General features: G+C 56.9%; 1 protein-coding gene across 2 annotated transcripts; it reads right to left on the bottom strand.

Moving 5' to 3' along the window:
* Nucleotides 1-7,036: 7,036 nt before the first annotated feature.
* On the bottom strand, nt 7,037-13,514 carry SAXO4 (stabilizer of axonemal microtubules 4). Of its 2 annotated transcripts, XM_081154391.1 has the most exons (14): nt 13,443-13,514; nt 12,779-12,915; nt 12,251-12,368; nt 11,852-12,005; nt 10,667-10,795; nt 10,059-10,122; nt 9,488-9,600; nt 9,025-9,084; nt 8,815-8,901; nt 8,398-8,511; nt 8,218-8,312; nt 7,835-7,999; nt 7,328-7,410; nt 7,037-7,144 (listed from the first exon to the last, which is right to left on the bottom strand). In XM_081154391.1, exons 2-13 carry the CDS (start codon nt 12,885-12,887, stop codon nt 7,341-7,343), a joined length of 1,278 nt encoding a protein of 425 aa, XP_081010517.1. In that variant the 5' UTR covers nt 12,888-12,915; nt 13,443-13,514; the 3' UTR covers nt 7,037-7,144; nt 7,328-7,340. The 2 variants fall into 2 exon arrangements, with proteins under 2 accessions (XP_081010517.1, XP_081010516.1); XM_081154390.1 differs by lacking the exon at nt 7,328-7,410.
* Between the last annotated feature and the right edge of the window lie 3,135 nt (nt 13,515-16,649).

Here is a 16,649-nt window from a genome sequence, read left to right as displayed (position 1 = left end):
ACTAACTTTGCATTATTTGAAATCTGTTCCCTCCGTACTAAGATACAAGCTCCATGAGGGTAGGGACTCTGTTCAGTGATGTTCCATAGTACTCAGCACGGTACCTGCTGCATTGTTCCTACTTAATCAGTATGTGTTGAATGAGCGAACAGGGAGCCTCTGTCCCACAGATTCCCTGGGGCCATCTGTTCCACTTGATCTACTCTCCCTCTTTGAACCTCGATTCTCACATCTGAAAAATAAATCTGAACTGGGCCTAGGGTGAGGTGAGCAAGGCACTTGCCCCAGGCACAGAATTTAAGGGGGTGCCAAATACTCAGTAATCAAGATAAATAATAATTTAATGTAATAAAGACGGATCAGTACCAGTGCCGCGATGAGCCCATAGCAAGAGGGGAGATAAGTAGTACTAATTCTGCCTGTACTTAAGATTTTTACATTTTGTTCATCATGGATTTTTCGCATCAATTTTGATATTTTAAATGATTGCATTAAACTGTTTTTTATCTGGATTACTCAGTTTTCTGGGACTTAAAAAATCTTTATTGTTGAGAGTGTTATAGATATCCCCCTTTTCCCCCCTGCCCCCCAGTGTTTTGGCACTTCAAATTTTGTGCCTGGGAAAGTGCCTCACTGACCTCACCGTAGTCCTCGCCCTGGAATGGGCACAGTCACTCTCTCCTTGAAGAATTATCGGGAAGCATCAGTGAGACAGGCAGTAGGGAGCCGGGAATTATCCTTTTTCTCCACTGTAGACAATGTCCTGGCATCCATTTGCCTCCGTTCTTCCTAAATTCCAGTTCTCCCAGGGAAACTCAGAACAAAGAGGCAAATCATTGGCTTTGAGTTGCAAGAGGCTTTGAAAGCCAGAGCTGAGACTATAGCCTTGCAAGAGCTGAGTTTTGAGGGAGAAATCTTTTGTGTAGGTCCAAAAGCGTGGCTTTGAACTTGGAGAGCAGGGAGCTGATGCCGTAAGCCCTGGAGTGGGGAAGCATGCGTCATCACAGAAGCCACAGTCCCACCCAAAAGGGGATAAAGGCTGGTCGGGCAAGTGGGAGAGAAGAGGCAGAGCAGCGTCCCTGCCATGGATGCCGGCTGCCAAAGCAGTCCCTGGCCCTCCCTGCGCGGAGCTGAGCCTGAGGGTGGCATGAGACAGTTGCAGGTATATTTGGGGGACACCAGGGCAGAGGGGACCTGCACTTCCTTACCAGGAGTTGCCTGGGGATGCAACAGGCCTCCCACAGGCTTCCCTGACTTTCTGGAGAAGCCTGGGCAAGGCCTAAAGGGAGGTGAGCTGGCTCCTCCGCTGAAGCCTCGACACGGCCCTGTGTCATGAGGGGGAACCTCAGAAGCTTCTGCGCCCACAAAATGAGCAAGGTGTGGTGGAGAGCAGCTGATGGGCCTGGAGGAGCTGCGTGAGTGGGCCAGGTAAGGCAGCTGACGGGTTGAATGTGTGACCCTGGCAACCAGAGGTCAGCGTCACAGTTGCTTCTGGGCAGGTATGGGAAGGACAGGGGGGACAGTCACAGCCCTCAGAGCTCACGCTCTCAGAGGGAGTGAACACGGATGGGGCCCCCCCTCCAACAGCAAGCTCCATGAGCCTCTACACACACCCTCCTGGGAGAAGAAAGTGAGGAGGAGGGGCAGGGTCCCCGACCTGTTGGATTTGAGTCCCAAATGGACAAAGTCAAATTCAAAGGGGACTGACTTGGACTGGAAGCGACACCGCTGAGCAGGGGGTGTGATGCACGATGGACCCATGCCCAAGGGCCCCGTTTGCATTAGGGACCTCGTGGATTGGGATACCACTGGGGCAGCTGAGGAAGGGCATTCTTTCCAATGCCCCACAAAGGGCCGGCGCATCCCGCCCAGGTGTGCCAGGCACTGGTCACAGGGCGCACCCCACAGTGCTCGTCTTCTCCATGGTAACCCACGTGTGAAGGATGTTTGAGTCCTTTGGGCTGTCCAGCGTTCACTGTGCTGGAGAACCCCAGCTGCCCTACAATCCAGAACCCGCATGTGCTACTGTGCAAGCTGAAAACGCTGGGAACTCACCTCCCAGCTTCCTCTGCAAGTTGGATGCAGGCTTGTGATCTGGAAGCCACCCATCAGAAGCACCCACCCTGATTTTGTATTGAAAATGAGAAATGCTGAGAGGAAGGGACCAGGTGGGATCTCTTCTGAGGGCAGTGGGCCCTGGCAGCAGGAGCAGTGTCCAGTACCCACCAAGGGGGGAGGCATGCTGTCCCCATGGGCCCAGGCCCACGGGGCAATTTTGACCCTGGTTCTTGGCTGCATAGCCTCTAAGCTTTGTTCTCAGGGCCACCTGAAGATTCTGTGATCTCTGAAACCCTTTCAGTAAATTCATCTTCTGCTTAAACTAACCTGAGTTGCTTTCTGTAGCTTGCAAACAGCTCTGGCTGTTGCCCACGGGCCAGACTTCAGCAGGTGATCACTAAGGGAATCACATGGTCACAGGGAGGGACCTCTGCCCCATGACCCCAGAGCCTCCACTGTCATACACAGGAGTCCCCACACTGCTAGATGCTGCATATGTGCTCAGGAATAAGTTTGCCCACGTTCTTCAATGCCAGCCTTCTGCCCCTGATGCTAGAGCCACCTGCTGCAAGGCTCTTACCATAGGGACCTGAAGTGGCCACAGGGACCACACCGTGTCACTGGACCCATAGTGAGGCTGCTTGGGCCCAGAGCCTCATAAAGTCTTTCCGGAGCACGGTTCCTTCAGCATCTCATCCAGCCCCTCTCAGGACAGGTGAGGGAGTCAGATGCCTTTCTGGGTGGTCTCTTTACCTGGGACCTCTGAATACACTCACACTCACACGCTCACATTCTCACATTCACACTCACATACTCACATTCTCACACTCTCTCTCACACTCACACACACTCACATTCACACTCTCACACTCACACCCTCAAATTCACACTCACACACACCCCTTTTTTTCCACAAAAGAAAACAACGCCCCATGCTTGTCACTGGCTGCAGATGGGACACCGGCTCTCCAGGGAAGCTTTCAGGCCCCACTTCTGCCCCCCCCCGAGGCCTCAGTCCAGTGATGCGGTGTGAAAGGCCTGCCCTAGGCGCAGACACCCGGTGTGCACACTAAGCCTGCTGGCTGGGAAGGTCGCTCCATCTCTCTGATTCAGGTTGACCTCGTTCTCACAAAGTTCCTTCCAGGGTCAAGTTTTACAAGTCAAAAGGAGTTTCTTGGTAGAGCCCTGTCTGTAGCAACATCTTGAGAAGCAAGAAGTATGGCCCTCCTGGGAGAACCCAACAGACCCCACCAGAGCCTTGCAGAGGCCTTAAACAGAGGACGTGGGTGGGGTTTCCTGGCTGTTCTTGCATATTTGGCTGTTCAGAGAACATTTCCTCAGGAATGGGTGGCCCTCCAGATGGTCAGAGAGGAAATTGGGGATCAGATTTTGAGATTCAGGCCCTCCATCTGTCTGTGTGTAGCTTACCCACCCTCCTGCCACCTTCCCACACAGGGCTTCCCGCCACCCCTCTGGGCTCCAGTTCCCACGGGCAGATGCCTTTTCCCAGCTGGCCAGCTGTCAAGTCCATGAGCTGGTGGCTCTGCATGTCACCACGTGACCCAGGCCAGATGGTACCTGTCAACATCAGCTGCCACGGTGCCATGACGAGCAGCAGTCTCAAGCATGTCCATGTGCGTCAGAAGTGGAGCCTGGTCATGTGGCACCCAGTGTCTGTCCCGATCCTGCTGTCCCATCAGCCCTCGGGACTCCACACCCCCACAGCAATGCCGTCAGCACAGCACCCACCTGTGTCCCCAAACTTCCCCCAGGGGGAGGCCCCTCTGTGTTCTTGCTGAAAAGAGAAAGGCCCACGGAAAATTCCCAGCACCAGGAAGCCGTGGGGGCTTAATAAAGGTTAATTATCGTCATTGTACACCTCAGAATGATTTCCAGAATATCCGTGGGGAGGGCGGGGCAGGAAGCTTTTGGCAGCAGCTACAGTTGGCACCAGCTGGAAGGAGTGACTCACCTGAACACCTAAACCCTGGTTTGCAGGCAGCTTCCAAGAAGTTCTGGCAGAAGCTGGCCTCAGGGAGGCGGCTCGGCCTCCAGGTAAGGCCTTGCTGGTGCATCACCCCCCAGGCTCTCCCAGGCAACAGGGGGCCTGCTCCCAGAGAAGGGTCCTGAAGGGCCCTGTCCAGGGCCAAGCAGGAGGAGAAAGGCCAGACCCTGCAGTGTGGCCTCGCCAAGTCCCTGCTCCTACCAAAGTCTCTGTTTCCTCTGCTCCAGCATCAAGGCAGCTACTATTCATGAGCTAAGCACTTTATATGTCATTCGTTCATTCATTCAGTCATTCATTCGTTCATCTAATATTTACTGAGCCCATGCTGATGTGCTGGGCACTATCCTGGGCTTCAGAGTTTCTGCTGAGAATAGACAGGTGTGGTCTGTGTCCCTGTGGTTTCATAATTGAGGGGGGGACAGAGGAGGGCTTCTTAGCCTGGCTGACAAGGCCGCTGAAACCTGGCCAATCCATCTTCCCACAGGGATGCCCACCTCTCAGCCACACTTGTTCTCTGCCCCCTCCTCTGGCCAACGCTTGGGCTGGCCCCTCCTCTGTGCCCTTGTCCACAGTCTTGCCTCCCTCAGTGCCCCAAACTGGCTACTCTGCCTTTAAAAAAAAAAAAAGTTTTTATTCATTTCAGAAGAGGGAAAGAGAGATGGAAACATCAATGATGAGAGACTCACTGATCAGCTGCCTCCTGCAAGCCCCCTACTGGGGTATTAAGCTCCCAACCCAGGCATGTGCCCTGACTAGGAATTGAACTGTGACCTCCTGGTTCACAGGTTGACGCTCAACCACTGAGCCACGCTAGCCAGACCACTCTGCCCATTTAATTCAAGGTCTGCTGCAAGGGGCAAAGACCAGGAAGCTCGGTGTGACTTGGGGTCCACTCCAGACTCTCCCTCCACCCCTCACCAGCAGGTCCCCACCCATGGTCCTCACTGGCCATGTGACCTGGGGCGAGTCACTCCACCTCTCCACATCTGTCCCCTCACCTGGAAGATGGGAAATCTAGGCCCTGCACCAAGTGGAGGCTCCAGAACCACTCAGGCTTGATATTGGCCCCTCCTAGACCCCCTTCCTGCCACCCCACACCCTAGGCCACCCTATCCTCACATGGTTTCTTAGGCTGGGGCCCAGTATACAAAGAGGGAGGCCAGGATGAGCTGCCCGGAGAGAGGCTGCAGGGGAGAAGGCAGGGGCTAAGGGATCACAGGGAGGCTGCTCAGCCCCCTCCCCTTGGGTGGGGCCCAAGTCTCCAGCTCAGGAAACCATGAAGCAGCCCCAGCTCACATGGCCTGGACAATGGGAGAGGGGGAGGTGACAGAGAGAGGGTATGGTATAATCAGGCTCCAGTGTCCCCGACACTGACACCGACACTGACACCGTATCTCTTACTGAGCCAAAGGGGGGGGGTGAGCAGAAAACACCAGCTGTTAGAGGACACCGATGGGAGGAGGAAATGGAGAAGTGGCATGGGGCAGAGGGTGTCTGTCCTGTGAGTCTTCCATCTGTTTTTGTGTGTCTGTCTATGTGTGTTGATGTGCCCGTGTGTGTACGTGTCTACATGTAGAAGCATCTTGGGTATTTATGTGAAGACCTGTGTTTATGTACATGGTTGTTTCGTGTTTCCATGTGTTTCCGTGTGCGGTTGTGAGTCTGTGCATTTGTCTGCTGGAATTTTTGTATCCATATGTATTTGTATGTGCGTGTCTCCAGGGGTCACATCCATCTTGTATTTGTGTGCGCTTTGGGGTGTGTGTGACTGTGGGTGAGAGGGGTTGGCTGACCCACCTCTCCCCACCTCACTGTGGCCAGACCTAGGTTGGGGTCCTGCCCAGGTGGCAAATCTTTAGTTTGGTGACTCACCCCTAATGTTGGATGCCATGGACCAGCTGGCTCCAACCATGGCCTGTGGGGCTGTCACTGGGTCCTGAGTCTGACTGGGTTTGTAGCCGAGAGACTCTGTGTCCCCTCCGCCTCTCCTCCAAAGCTGGAACCAACCGGAGCCACCCACATCCCACATGGAGCCCCAGCCAGGCCACGGACTGCTCCTAGGCCTGCTGCTAAGGCTGCTGTGTACAGCAGAGCTGCTCCCCAGACACCCACCATGGGCCAGGGGAGGGTGGGGGAGCAGCTGCTGGATCACTGAGTCACCCTTCTGCTTGCTGGGCTGGCCTGCAAGCTGCAGGGAACATCCTCAGCCTAGGGCAGCTGCTGCCTTTCTGTCCTGTGTGACCTTGAGCAGCTCATGCACCCTCTCTGGGCCCAGATTCCTCATTTATAAAATAAGGCTCTGGTGCCAGCAGGGCCCCAGCACACAGCTGTAGAATTGTGCACCACACAAATGCACCTGGAGAGGCAACAGGTGCTGAGTGGCAGCCCAGACTCTGCCTTGCAGGCTGGGGGCTCCCGTGTCAGGCAACCACCTAGGGGTGCCTTGTTCCCATTCTGCCAAAGGGCCCACCCCGAGGCACCAGCCTTTCCTCCCAGACCCATTCCTCCCATGTTGGTGTCCAGGTGTCCATCCATTATGGACTCTCCTCCTTCTGTCTCTAGAGAGATCTCTGGGGCTCCTCCTGACCCTGTCCCCCCTTTTCCTTTCATACACCCAGTGTGGGCCCAGAAGAGCCTGGAAGTCTTCCTGTCCCTTTCTATAGACCAGGTACCTGAGGCTCTCAACACCCCCCATCTCTGCCTCCCCCTCCTCCCTGGCCCACCTGCCCTCTCCCCCGGGCTTTCTCCCTCCACACTTGACTGAGCACTTAGCACAGCCCATAGGAGACCCCTTAGACCCCTTGACAGGAGAGAAAACTGAGTCTCAAGAGTGAAGTCCCTTGTCCTCAGTGTCACAGTGAGTCCAACTAGGCCAACCTGACTCCACCCCTGGCCCTCCCCCACCCCTGCACCCCTGCCCCACCTTCACCCCTCCTTTTCCCAGCCAGCCCCGACAGTGACAGACACACTGCTCTGCTCTACTGCTCTTTATTTCATTAGGAAAGTCACTGGGGGACTCCCGGGGGCACTGGGGTGGGGACAGGGACAGTAGCCGGCTCCTGTCCCATTGGCTTGGCAAACCTGTGGGGAACGAAGATAAGGCCTGAGGGGCTCTGGGTGGTTCTGTGCACTCACCTACCCCCCCATTCTGGGGCTGGGGTCCCCAAGCAGGACTTCCTTGGCTCAGGGCTTGGGAGGTGGGCTGGCCCTCAATAGCCAACCCCAAATGGGAAGCAGCGGCAGGCGGGACCCCCCAGCCCTTACCCAGGCCTCAGGCTCAGTGGGGTGTGTTGAAGCGGCTGCTGGGAGGGGCGGAACGGTAGAAGGGGTCAGTGGAGATCAGGGTCCTGCAGGTTGGAAGGGGACGAGACGAGGGAGGGCTGGGGCAGCGAGCCGGGCCTCCTCTCCTGCCTGCCCCTCCCTGAGGGGCCGGCGCTCAGCCACAGCCACCAAGCCACAGACATCCCTTGCCTGCCAACTCGGGGCCATTGTTGGTATAAATGTCATTTTTGAGGAACTGGGTTGAGCCAAAAGGTGTCAGAGTGAGGCATAGCCACAGGCCATTCAGTTTCGTGTCCCCCCTCCTCCCACCCCCTGCACACAGCTGGCCGCTGGTCCCTGGGGAAAGGAGGGGAGCGTGTGGGCAGGAAAAGCAATGAATGAGCCAGCGAGAGGAAACGGGCTCTCGGAAGGACAGGCAGATGGAGGGAGAGAGCAGAGGCTGGGGAAGGGCCTGGAACCAGCCAAGGACAGAGGGGGGGGGCGTGCTACCTTCCCACGTGGGGGTGCAGGTGCCTCAGGGTCTCCGCGGGGTTGGGAGTGGCCTCCATGCGGGTAACTGGATGGCTGAGGGTGTAGCCTCCCGGCTTCTGCGGCTGGATGCCCCCTCGAGTCCAGCCCTCACGGTCTAGACCCTTGGGGATGTTCTCGAAGTACCTGCAGCACAGGAGGGTTTGTGGGTGGGCAGCCGGCCTCTGCCCACCTCTGCAGCCTCTCGCTCCCCCAGCAGGACTCAGCTCCGACAGCGCACAGGCGGCCTCGGTGTTGGTCTTCCTCACAGGCTGTGAGCTCATTCCTTATTACTCGTCCTGGCTTCGGCCTCCGTCTGGAGCGCCGGCCTCACAGCCCCAGGTTCGGGCAGGGAGGGGGCTCACCCTTGGTTGTAGGTGGTCAGGTAGTGATTATCCACGTCAGGGTCGTAGGGGCTCCGGACATAGCTAGTGTTGTTGAGGCTGTACCCTGTGGGCTCCTGCAAAAGAGGGATAGAGAGAGGGGGCCTGCCAGGTCAAGAGTGGGTAGGGATCGGGGGTAGGGGTGGGTGTCCCAGGCTTCACCTTGTTCCCCACGGTCTCCCGGCCAAGCAGGGCAACATTGGTCTGTTGTACCCGCTGAGGGTGCTGGTACTGCCAGTGGCTCATGCTGCTGAGCTCTGGGCCGGGAGGGGGCACCTGTAGGGACAGAACCACAGACGGGTGGCTGAGTGGCCAGGCTGAGGCAGCATGGATGGAGGGAGGTCAGGCAGAGGCACATGTAGCCACAACCTGCCCCAGACCCACCAGCCCATCCATGCCCTCCAGCCCCACTGAATTCACTTTCCAGCACACCCTTTCTTTCCAGCCCCTAGGCCTTTACCCTCCACAGGGGAACAAATATCCTGGATCTTCCCATCCTTCAGGGCCAGCTCAAGTCCAAGAACCCTCTGTCCCTTTCCCTTGAGTGCCCCTTCTCTGAGGGAGCCCAAGGCCACTTACTCTGGAGTTGAGCATCCTCTCGTTCACTCGGCTGAAGGCTGTGTCCCGCTCGGAGCCTCTGGCCAGCTGGGGCAGGACCTCGTCCCCCTAAGGCAGCAAAGCGGCCGCTAGCACCGAGCAGGCCCCTGCTGCGCCTCCCGGCACACTGTCCTAGCTGCCCCACAGAGGACCCCAGCCTGGGGGGCAGCATCCCTCCCCCGCTGCGCTTACCCGAGGGTGGGTCATGGGGAGAAAGTCCGACTTGGTGACGCTCCGGCCAGGAAGGAGGACCTGGAAAGAGGCCGGCAGAAGAGCGTCAGCCCGACAGAGGCAGTGGCCCCTCGTCCTGAGCACAGAAGAGGGCTCAGCACAAGGGTATTGCTGGGGTAGCTGAGGAAAGGGAAGAATGTGGGGGAAATTGAGGGGAGCCATGACGCTGAGGGGCGCCGGTAGGCAGGGTTCTTGTCTGAATGCTGAGTGACCTTAGTTGGCTACGCGGCTTGTCCTCTTTAGGCCTCAGTCTTCTCATCCATAAAGTGGGGATACTAAACCAAAGTAGTAGTTTTCACTCAGGCTCTTTCATCTTATGTTTGAACAAAAGGTTCTGCAGCTCACATGTTTTTAAATGCTAGGAATTCCCAGGCTGGAGGGCTTTCACCTCCCTGAGATTCTAGTGGGGCCCAGCCTAACTTACCGGGTCCCCAGGGAGGACCTGGGAGGGCGGCTGGAAGACAATGGGGTTCTTAGTGGATTCCTCAGTGAAGCCAGTCTCCTCCTTGGCCCCGATTGATTTCTTCTGCAAGAGATCTGCAAAAGACAGGGCCCTGTGCTCCCTGGCCACCTGCCCCCACCCACGAGGCCACCAGAGCCTCAGAGGTGGGTGGTGTGGGGGGGTGGGAAGGGAGCTGGCTCCACGGATCTGGAGGCCTGAACCCCCAGGATCGTGGGCACCAGGAGGAATCCAGAATCCAGGACAGAGAAGGAGACAGGAACAGAAGGAAGGGCAGGGCCGACAGGCCGGTGGGTGGCTGTGGTCAGGCTCAATCAGCCCTGCAAGGTGAGTGACCTGTCCTTTGGGCTTTGGCAGGCCTAAGGCACTGAGGTCGGCCCAGGGAGACGGTTCCCCCACACTGCCTGCAAGTCCTTCTTTCTTCCACTGAGGCCCTCTTGGTGCTGTGCCAGCTCCCGTCTCCCAGGGGTCTCTCCTGGGGTCGGGGGTAGGGAGGTCCAGTGGGAGGGAGGTACGAGCTCAGACAAGTGCCCACCTGGCTGGTTTGAAGGCTCCTTGAGATACTTGGAATTATACTCGGAAGCCATGAAGCGCGGGCCCTGGAACACAGAGGGTGGAGCATGGGGGACGCAGGAGGCCACGGCCCAGAAGGCGGCCGGTGGCAGGGGTGGCTCTTTGGAATCTGTGCCGAGGGGACCTGCGTGTATGTTCTGAGCCGTGGGGGCCAGTATGACACCCTTGACACAAATTCCTCTCTGATCAGGCATCCCAGTGCCAGGAATTCACAAGGTCACAGTTCCCCTGCGACAATGAAGACGAAGTCACATCCCGTGCTGGTCTCCTAGTGATGAGCAGCAGGGCCTGGGACCCCCAGGACCCAGACCAGGAGGGGCCCAAAGAGGAGAGAGACCGAAGGAAGAAGATGGTGCTCATGTGTCCGGATGCGGGGAGGAGAGGAGGGAGCCTGCTGTTAAATCCTAAGACACGCCTGAGGGCCGCTTCCACGCTCTCTTGGAAATCAAATCCTTTGCTCGTCCCAGTGAGCCCGCATTTAGTGGGCTCCTTGGGTGAATCGGTGCAGAGGAAGGAGAAGGGAGTGTGCCCTCACCCAGTCCCCAGCCGTCCTGGGGTGCAGCCACTCACGTGTCCGGCATTCTCCCGCTCCAGGGAGCCCTGGCTCTGCTGCTGGTGGAGCAGGGGCACGTGCTTGGGCTCCAGCCCCGTGATGGCCTGGGGCCCGTAGTCCTGGGTATCAAAATGGACCTTCCGGACCTGGGAGGAGGGGGACACCAATTACCCACCTGGTGAAGGGATGGCAGTCACTTCCTAACTGATTCTGCCCTTGACCCCTACAGAGTATCTGCAGGGCAGCCTAAGGGCTCCCTTTACAATGAGGTCCTGCAGTATTCGCAGCGCACTCAGAGTAGAACCCCACGTCCTGACCACAGCCCGGGAGGCCTCCAGCTCCCTACTCCTCTCCAGCACCTGCCTCCTTGCTGTCCCTCCTCACACCAGACATCCCCACCCCTGCCTCAGGACCTTTGCACTTGCTGTCTGCACCTGGAACACTCCTCACATTGCTGCATCTGAACGGAACCTTAACCTCCCTCAGGTCTTTGTCTAACGTCTCCATAGCAACCTTGTCTGACCCTCCTGATCTGCAGTTGCAGCCCCTTCACTCCTGCCTCACTCCCTGCCTCCTCCCCGATGTAGCTTCCCCAGCATTTATCACCCTCAAACGCAGAAGAGATGCTCAGAGCACTGACCGAATGAATGAATGAATGTCTGGTGGTGATGGTGACGATAAGGATGGTGATCATGACAAAGACAGGAATGGAGAAGATGGGGATGACAATGACAAAAGTGACAGTGCCAATGATGGTGGGAATGGTGAGGCGGGCTTAGAGATGTGGGTGAGATGGTAGAGAGCATGAGGATGGGGTTGGGCTTGGAGTTGGGAGGGAAGGGACTGGGGAAGGGCATGGGGAGGGAAATGGAGGGGGCGGGATGGCAGCGGTGATAGTGGGGGTAGGGGTACAGGCAGAGATGGGGAGGGAGAAGGAGATGGGGTTGGTGGAGATGATGGTGATAAGGGTGGGGACAGAAACGGAGGGGCAGGTGATGATAGGGACAGGGTTGAGGAAAAAAGTGAAAAAGGTGAGTGGACGCCCCTCTCCCAGCCCACACTGTGGCTCCTTCATGCACAGACATCTCAGCCTTAATCAGTTCTTAGCAGGGCAGTCCCAGCCTGCTGGAGGAATCCCCATTCTCTCCACCCCCAGCCCTTCTTCCACCCCCCAGCTCCCCCCGCCCTGGCCCAGCACTGACCTCCTTGGTGGAGGGTGCCGAAGTGGCCTTCTCCAGAGAGTAGCCAGAGTTGGCCTGGTACAAGGTACAAGGCAGTGGGCTTGTGCCATCAGGCACCTCCAGGGGGCGGTAACTCTGACTGGTTACCGTCTGGAAATTGTTCCGGGCTTGTTCCCTGAGGGTAGGGCAGGAGCAGGAGCCATTACCACCGGCCTGCAATGCTTATCTCCAGAAGCTTTCTGCCTCCCTCAAACCTCCGCTGATGCCTCAGGAGTCCTTTGGGCCCCAGGCTAGGCGCCATGCCCTGAGTCCCCCAGGGACCCAGACCTAGACAGGCAAGGCTCAGGGTCCCCAGGCATGGATGTCCTGAGAGCTAAAGCCCAGCAGCGCAGGGGGTGAGAAGGGGTATACAGACCGTACCCCATGGCTGGGTTGTCCGGGGCATTGAGACCGGCTTGGTATGAGACCACGGGCCGGTAATTCGATTTGTAGCCAGTGCCTTTATGACTGCCTACGCGGGGCTTGAAGTCCTCCCGACCTGCCGGAGGGGAAGCAGGGAGGCCCGACCCCGGGTCAGCAGAGTGGGAGAGCAGAGGGCAGGGCTTCCCAGGCAGGGTCAGCTTCCCCCAAGGCCCAGGGTCCCAGTGATGGAGAAGGCACAGAGCCAGGGGCAGAAAAAAGCCTGACCTGTTGGGATTCTGGCAAGGGCATGGAGTCAACAGGAGGGATGAGGTCAGTATGGCAGAATCGCAGGATGGGTTCAAGGGCAGGGACTACAGGGCAGGGCCAGCCAGGCAGTTGGATGTGGCCACAGCCCTTAGGGGGCTAAGGGGGCTGGTCAGTTGAGTATGCCGGGGTCGCCCTGCATGTGTGATAGGCCAGGGGGCTGCTTCTCTCCCAGCAGGAAGGCCTCCCTCATCCTGCCTGTGTTCTGGGCTGGCTCCTCACCATAGGCTGTGCAGTAGCTGGTGGCGTAGAATTTCATGGGGTCTGTGCAGCCCCCTGAACTCATCTTCACATAAGGGGAGGCAACCCCCAGGGGGAGTTTCCCCATCATGATGCTGTGGGGCAGGGCCCCTGGGGGCCTAGGAAGGAAGCACAAAGAATCTCGGACGTCCAGCAGCCCAGAGACGGGTGGCTCAGACTGTGGAGACCACAGAGGTGGTGATCGAACCCCACCCAGCTGGCCCTTCCCCCAGGCTTGTCCCTCTCCACCAACACCCACACCTCAAACTGAAGAATTAGTCATTGTCAACATTCATCTCCTGTACACTGTGTCTCACTTCACTTCCCTCACACCTTATTATGAACTCCCATTTTATAGCTGGGAAACCGAGGTTCCAAGTGATGACGGATTAGCTCATAATAGAGGGTAGAGCCAGGACTCAGGCCCAAGGAACCTGACTCCTCCGTCCCTGATCTTAACCCCACACAGAGTCCTCTAGGGGCTGATGGCCAGACAACCTCTGGCCAGTCTTGGCTACTCTAGCCGAATGCCCATTCCCAGCCCCAGGCTCCCTGTCTCTCCCTTCGTTCCCTGGGCCTTGCCCACCTCCTGCCAGAAGTTGGCTCTGCTCTCCCCTGGGCCCAACCGCAGCTGCCCCACCCTCACCTGCCCTCCGCAGTGGCTCTGAGGTCCGGGAGACGCTGCTGGAGGCAGGAGCTGCTCCCAAGAAGCCTGGGCCCTCCCGGAGGTGGCCAGGGCACGAGAAACAGTGAGTTGCCTAGCAACCGGCGCCTAGCAACCGCTCCCACGCCTCTGAAGCCCTTCTAGGGCCAGGGCCCACTGAAGGGCCGACCTGGCCAGGAGGGGAGCGCCAGGAGCTGTCCAGGCCAGGTCTTGCTTCCCCGGCCTCCCCCTTGGCCACCCTCCCCACCAGGGCCCTGAAGAACTGTTTTCTGAATGACGCGAAATAAAAGATTATCCGGAACGATCACTCCCATTTATTGAGTACCCACTTCTCACCAGACACTTTACATCCTTTATCTCCAGTGCTCTCAGCAGCTCTTCCAGTAGCTATTATTCCTCTTGTCCCATGGGGAAAATGAGGTTAGACAAGCAAAGTGGCTGGAGAGCTTGCAATCAGAAAACAGAGCTGACAGTCAGACCGGGTGGGTCCAGACCCTACTCTCAGCCTCTCGGTTAATTAACGTTGGCTGTGTTCTGCTAGCGCCAGATCTATGCCCAGCTCCTCTCCACACATTATCTCCTATAACCATCCCCAGACCACCCTGCCAACTGGGTACTGTGTTTAGAGGCCCAAGAAACCACAGCAGTCACCAATGTGGTTCAAACCGGATCTGTAGCCTTTGATGAGGTACTTACCCTCTCAATGCCCCCATTTCCTCTCTTCACCGAGGGCTGTCACTGGCCCTGCCTCACAGGGCTGTTGGCAGATTTGATGAGAGCATGGACTCAGCACCTGACAGGTCATTGATGCTCAGTTTTTAAAGCTGCTATTCTCAGCCTTATTTTACAGATGGGAAAGGTGAGGCCCAAGGACAAATTGCCCTGACCTCACAGTTGGCGGGGGCAGAGCCTGGACTAAACCACTGGGAGTGAGCCAACTCCCAAGTCCCTGCTCCTACTGGGAGGGCCCACTTGGCCCACGTTGGCATGTTAGACCTTGTAAATGCTTAACAGCTGGATCTCTGGAGAGGTGAGGGCGGGTGGGGGCCCTGATTTGTAGCATTTACCAATTTCTGGAGTATAAAGACTCCCATCATGCTGCTTTCAAACTACCAACGCAAAGTCACCGAACTGGAAGCTGGGAAGCCGAGCTTAGTGGCCCACTGCTACACAGTATTTCCACCATACGGGAAGTCATCTCAAGATTACTTACGAATGACGGAAAATGTAGTTACCTCACGAGGAGGTGATGACTTTGAAGTACTTATTTTATTACCTTCATTTTTAATGTGGCCAGGTTTTCCTTTTTAACAACAGCTGAGTTCAACAATCAGCTTGTAAACTTCCTGGAGGTTTCCCCTTCAGCTCTCCTGCTCAGTATGAGCACCCCTGCCCCTAGGGGAGAGTGAGGTATGAACCCAGGGGAGGGGGGAAGGGGGTGCCCTCACCCAGGAGATGCCCTTGCTGCACTCACCCTGAAGTGACTGCCAGGGAGAGGGCCTGTGTCTACATCTGACCCCTACAGTTAGGCCCTGGACTCAGAGGTGACGAGGACCCAGGGGAGGTATGGTAGGCACCTACCCTCCAGAGTCAGGATTCTGTTCAGGGATCAGAAGCTGCAAGGACAGGGGTGAATGCACAGCCCTGCCCTCCAGTGAGGAGCTCCCCGTCTAATGGCCGAGGCTTACATGAGTCCCACCCATGAAACACAAGATAGGGTACCATGGGTGGGGGCTCACCCAGGGCAAAGGGAAGGAGCAGCTCTCCTCAAAGTGTCTGTAGAGAAGTGGTCACAAGCAAGAGCTCAGACTCTGAAGCCAGCTGGCGTGAGCCCTGCCTCTGCCACTTAATAATTATAAGACTTGGTGCCCAGTTCTTGTGCCTCAGTTTCCCCTTCTGGAAAGTGGGGGTAACAATGGCAGCTACCCTAAAGACTTAGGGGCTGTGGTACACCTAAAGACTTAGCCATGTACCTGGCACACTTAGGTGGTAGATGCCATCTTAGAGTTAGGAACAGGTTGGCACAGGTTTGGGCCCAAGGGTTAAAAACAGGAATTCCACACTGCCCTGCTCTCACGGAGCCAGGGTCTCAGGCCTAGGCAGTGTGATGCAGCCAGAGAAAGCCCCATTTAAGAGCCTAAGAGGCCTGAGTGCAAGAGCCACTTCTGCCGCTCCATAGCTGTGCGACTCTGGCCTTCACCTCTGAACCTGTTTCTGCATCTGTAAGGAGGAACACAGGGCCTACCTGGCAGGGTTGTCTGGATCTGAATGCCCTCTGCAGCAGATGGAGGTGAGAGACTGCACTCTATGAGGCTGTGGCCAGGTTTTCCTTTTAGCAGGGTGGTGAAAGGTTTGAAATCCTCCCTTAACGCTGTGAGGGAAGTTCTTGAGGTGCTGGGACCCCCTGGACTGAAGCCTACAAAAGACTGGGGCAGGAATTCCAGAGGCAGAGGCCCTCTCAGTCTGAACTCCCATCAGGGCCACCAGCTGTGGGCTTCCCGGTAGCCTGTGGGGGTTTTTTGCTGTGTAGCGACACCCAGCGGCTGTAACTCAGAACTGCAAGAGATGCAGCAGGTGCTGACTTCATAGACTCCTGCAGATGCGCAAGGAGGGAGCAAAGCAACTAGCTTGCCCCAGGCAAGGCTGGGATGGAGTCAGCTTTGACTCTGGAATTGCACCGCGCCTGCTGGGGTGTGCTGGAAATTCTCTGTAAAGTGCTGAGACTGTAGCAGTGGTCTCAATCCCACTTGGTTCCAAAGGGACGGACTGGCCTGGCTAGATGGATGACCTTGGTCTTTCTAGACTTGCCCAGTCCTGAGCAGTAAGATTGATAAACTACAGACAAACAGGGGCTGGCCATGAACATGGTGTACAAGTATCTCCTTGAGTCCCTGCTTTCAATTCTTTTGTGTATGTATCCGGGAGTGGAATTGCTGGATCATATTATACTTTGGAAGCCCCTGTGCTCTTGGAGGACAGGGCAGGCACAAAGAGTAATGTTTCCTGGGTCCTGAGACATGGAGTGCTGGGGAGGAGGGATGGGATCTGGTGTTGCTCCCAGGTAAGGCCTGTGCTGAGCCCCTTTCGCCTGGAGGGAAAGAGGCAGACGCGCTAATGTCTTGGGTGAACGGAGGTCACATCCCTGCTCCTTTCTGAGCCTCTTCTAAAACTTGGGTTTGATGTCTGTCT

The sequence above is a fragment of the Miniopterus schreibersii genome, assembly GCF_964146895.1.
Source record: "Miniopterus schreibersii genome assembly, chromosome: 12".
Classification (NCBI taxonomy): domain Eukaryota; kingdom Metazoa; phylum Chordata; class Mammalia; order Chiroptera; family Miniopteridae; genus Miniopterus; species Miniopterus schreibersii.
The sequence above is the reverse complement of the archived record's forward strand: the minus strand, read 5'-3'. Positions and strand labels throughout refer to the sequence as shown.

Bases quoted from the DNA above. Each gene is read 5' to 3' on its own strand.
- SAXO4 (XM_081154390.1), bottom strand. From the start codon at position 12,887: ATGATGGGGAAACTCCCCCTGGGGGTTGCCTCCCCTTATGTGAAGATG. The intron at 10,796-11,851 runs GTCAGTGCTGGG...CCCTCCTCCCAG, and splicing joins CGGCACCCTCCACCAAGGAG to GTCCGGAAGGTCCATTTTGA. The intron at 8,902-9,024 runs GTAAGCGCAGCG...TTGCTGCCTTAG, and splicing joins TCCCCATGACCCACCCTCGG to GGGGACGAGGTCCTGCCCCA.